At 37.2% G+C, this 4,351-nt stretch overlaps 1 protein-coding gene across 1 annotated transcript in view; it reads left to right on the top strand.

Moving 5' to 3' along the window:
* The first annotated feature begins 3,718 nt into the window (after positions 1-3,718).
* Positions 3,719-4,351, top strand: part of LOC111455609 (transmembrane ascorbate ferrireductase 1) — a 3,720-nt gene continuing 3,087 nt past the window's right edge. The window contains exon 1 of the mRNA XM_023097338.1: positions 3,719-3,994. Within this exon, the coding sequence (XP_022953106.1) occupies positions 3,851-3,994 (144 nt within the window). The 5' untranslated portion in view covers positions 3,719-3,850. The remainder of the gene's footprint in view (positions 3,995-4,351) is intronic.

Below are 4,351 nucleotides of genomic sequence, written 5' to 3'. Positions count from 1 at the left end.
TAAATAGAAGAATAGATTCTATTTAAAAAAATAAATAGGAGAATAGATTTACACGCTCCACATTCGAACAAATCCTTCCAAAGTTCTACCGAGGAGACATCAAACCATTGGAAAACAAAATTATGGGTTAACTTTAGTAAAGAGTTAAAGAAACTTAATAGTTAAATAATTGAAGATCTTATCCCATTTATTCTCTTATTTAATTTCTTCTTTTCCTATTTAATTTCTAAGATGGAATTTATGTTATTATCGGAAGTTATAATCTTGATCTTGATGTCTCTATGTATATTTCTCGTTTTTATTATTCTTATTTTTTTTTCTTTTATGTTCTTCGTTTTTTATGTTCTTCGTTTAGATCGAGTGGGTGAGGTGTACAATTCTAACAAATAAAACCAGAGGTTAAAAAAGAAGAGGTCTCTAGTTGAATATGTCAACTACCCTAGCCATGAAAAATCCGACACACGCTGTCAAAAGCGAAGTTAACCCAAAAGTTGAAATCTTACCTGAGAATCCCACAGAAGTTGGTGGACGAAAACGACCCATATGAGAAAATTAAGGTGGAGGAGATGCAAATGAAGATGAGAGATGATATAGTAGAAAGAATAAGCGGTTACCAGGGGCAGATGATAATAAAAAAGAAGTTGATGGCAATAGATATGAGGGTGGATCAGGGGCGCCTATCACCGTAGACGAACGAACCCATCAATGGCCAAAAGAAGCTTAATTCTAGCTCGGTTCAAAGGATGAAACTTTTTTACCACAAAATTTGGAGAATGAAGTTATATGTTTTCCGCTTTGACATTGCTGGAAATGGAGAATGAGAAGGCTTATTCAAGTACGAAAACTATTGGAGAATAGCTTGATGGATCTGATATCAGTTTCTAGATGATGTAGATTGGATATTATCTGTACTAGAAATATCTTCATGAACCCTTGTGTTGGGATGAGGATGGATTCCATGACCATGGAGCGGCATAAGCTTAAAGATCCACAACTTGGATCAACTTCTAGAATATGCCGATGGAAGATTATCTATACCATAAAGATTTTCGTGTATTCTTGTTTAGAGTGAAGCCGGATTCCATGATCACATAGCAATAGAAGCTCAATGATCATAGCCTCTAGGGTTGATCTAGTTGATAATACCTAGATATGCAGTGGAAGCTCAAAGATCATAAGTCTCCATGATTGATCCAGTTGATGTTGTCCTGAAATGCAGTGCAAGCTAAAGGATCGGTAGACTCCAAATATTAATCCAGCTGATACTCTCTTGCACCACAATGGAAGCTCAAGGGTTGTCTAGTTGATGTTGTTCTAAAACGTGGTGGAAGCTCAAGGATTTATAAGCTCTATGGTTGATCTAGTTGACACTCTCCTAAAACGCAGTCGAACTCCAGGATCAGTAGGCTCTAGAGTTAATCTAGTTGACGTTGTTCTAAAATGTAGTGGAAACTCAAGGATCAGTTAACTCCAAGGTTGATCCAGTTGACACTGACTTGAAATGCGGTGGAAGCTCAAGGATCGGTAGCTCAAGGGTTGATCTAGTTGATGTTGTCTTGAAAAATGGTGGAAACTCAATAATTGGTAGGCTCTAGAGTTGATTTAGTTGACGCTATCTAGAAACGTGGCGTTCAACGTCATCAAGAAGAAGACAATGTCTAGTTTGTTGAAGGTGCTATTGAATATATATGAAAAAATGTTAGATACGATAGTCAAATAAGAAACTCGAAGGTTAATTAAAGATTTCACAGATGCGTTACGAGTGCTTGATTCAGTAGGGCAGTTTTGAGTCAGAATCAAAATAGCTTTGGGGTTGAAGCCAGACTTCTTAAGTCGGGAAAAGTCTTACCCATCCATAAAGCTAGAAGCACACTCATCTGTCAAGAGCTTGGGGTACTGAATTGGGTTGATAATTATCGAAAAAATATCGCTGGAAGAGTAGCAGATGAGAATTAATAATGCTTAATGAAGAGTATTATTGGAGAAGATGTGTCTTGAGCCAGTACTTGAGAACCTTACTTTGAGCTCATGCCTTTTGAGGAAGGGCTCTAAGAGAAATGAACATGAGAGATGGGTGACGACTGTGGAAGTGTTCTGAGCAAAGTGAGCACGAAAGAAGCAAGCAGCACTCATTGAAGTGCTCCAAGAAGTTGGGTGACGACTGTGGAAGTGTTCTGAGCAAAGTGAGCACGAAAGAAGCAAGCAGCACTCATTGAAGTGCTCCAAGAAGTTAGCACACGCGTGTTTCTTGAGCCATCTGCTCGTGCACTGAAAGGAATGACCACGAGAGAGGTGTGATGCTTGTGTAAGTGCTCTAATAAGAGTGAGCACAAGAGAAGCAGATCGCGTCCATAGAAGTGCTCCAAAAAGTGAGTACATGTATATTCCTTGAGCTATTATCTCGTGCCTAAAGTGGACGATTTCACAAGAGATGTCAAGATCAACATTTGCTTGAGAAGTAGCCCTGGGTTAGATGTTAAAGGCATATTAGAATGAGGCTACAACAAGACTAAGAGGAGCATCAATGTAGCATCGACCATGAGATAACTAAGTAAAGAGTTAGCTAAAAAATAAAGAATGGTATTAAACTTTGTTGTTAATATGTGCGACTAAGAGAATACATATGTTGAGGCAAAGTTGGCCCCACTTAGTTTAGGCGAGGATATATCAATGCTAGTTTTTGTCATGATTTGTCTAGTGAGTCTTGGGTCAAGTTTCAAAGAAAGACATAATAGGTCCTTGATCAGATATTCCACAGCCATTGGACAGTTTTTCGTGTTGATGTTGTGAGTGGAATATTCATAAGTAATACACAGTTTTGTGTATTTATTTTGAGGCACGTTTATTTCTAGCAAATTAGATAGCAAGCAATTCGATATTCAGATTATCATTGGGACAATGCCAAGATCAAGTAGGAGAGAATGTCACAATCCAGCTATTGTGCCTCTAAGAAAGCTATTGAGGACGATAATTAGTTTAAGTGAAAGGGAGTATCACAACCATACTATGAAAACAAGTAGGTTGTGACCTCAACATGCAGACACACAAGGTGGCTACACAAAAGTGGTGCCCAACCAATGTTGAGACTAGACAAGTGTCATATAGTTGGTGAACAACCAAATTTATCATTTAAAGATAAAACACACTATAAAACGATACCATTTCGACATGTTAACAAAACGTAGATATTTATATTGTTTCTATAAATGTGGTGTCCAGTGAAGATATTGACGATGAGAAGAATCTTTTTAGAATAAATTTTAAATAGATGGGATCAGTCTCCAAACGAAAGAATTATTAAGTTGTGGTGTCTCACGTGTACTTGTGGGTTAAATATTATCTTATACTTAGTAAATCGAGTGGGTGAGTACCGTGATCGTAATAAGCCAAACTCTAAAAATTTTAGATTTTGAACAATTATTTAAATTAGGATATAATTTTTGAATGGGTTATTTGAATTTTTTAAAATTTATGTTTTGAAATTAAATGGGCCCTTATCGAGAGCCTGCTTAGCTGCTCTACTCGGATTGGGCATTTGAATTAATGGCTGTGAACGAGTTATAAAAACAAACAGGGCAGTGTTAGCTGTGATGAACGGAGAGCAAAACGACACGGTACTCCATATAGACCAATCTTGACAATAAGTTCCAACTAATCCAAACCCTACACGTGGCGTACTTATCTACGTCGATTCTCAAAAAGGTTTAAAAACAAGGCTTCGGCGTCAAACCCAAACCGAACACCACACCATCAAACAAAACAAAACCCACAGCCTTCGAGAATTGGTTCCAGTCCCAGAGCGGCGGAGAGAGAGAGAGAAAGAGAGAGAGAGAGCGGCGGAGAGAAAAGTATGGGGCTACCGGTGAAGGCTTTTCCGTTCACTGTGGTGAGTCATGTACTGGCAATCGTGGCGCTGATTCTTGTCCTCGTTTGGGCCGTTCACTTCAGAGGCGGCCTGGCTTGGGAGGCCGTCAATAAGAACCTCATCTTCAACGTAAGCCTCTCTCTCTCTCTCTCTCTAGCAACCAAATATTTCATTATTTTCTTCCTAATTTCGAATTTCTCCGATTTCGCTAGGGTTCTTCTTCCTCTATTTTGATTTTATTTTCATTTTTTAAAATTATTTTCAGAATTTCTACTTTTTTTTTTCCTCGAATTTATCAAATCAAGGATAAGGAAGTGGGAAAAGTATAATATGTTTTCTTTGAATGGTTGTGAGTTTATTCTTATTTTATTATAGTCTAATTATTAATTCACTAATTTTTTATTTTTAATATGGATAATGTGAGTTTGACTTATTCAAAGTCTTTTTTTTTTTTTTTTTTTTTTTTTTTTTTTTTTTTTTTTTTTT

This window comes from Cucurbita moschata, unplaced genomic scaffold, assembly GCF_002738365.1.
Source record: "Cucurbita moschata cultivar Rifu unplaced genomic scaffold, Cmos_1.0 Cmo_Scf00017, whole genome shotgun sequence".
Classification (NCBI taxonomy): Eukaryota; Viridiplantae; Streptophyta; class Magnoliopsida; order Cucurbitales; family Cucurbitaceae; genus Cucurbita; species Cucurbita moschata.
Note: the sequence above shows the minus strand (reverse complement) of the source record. Positions and strands in the feature narration are given on the sequence as shown.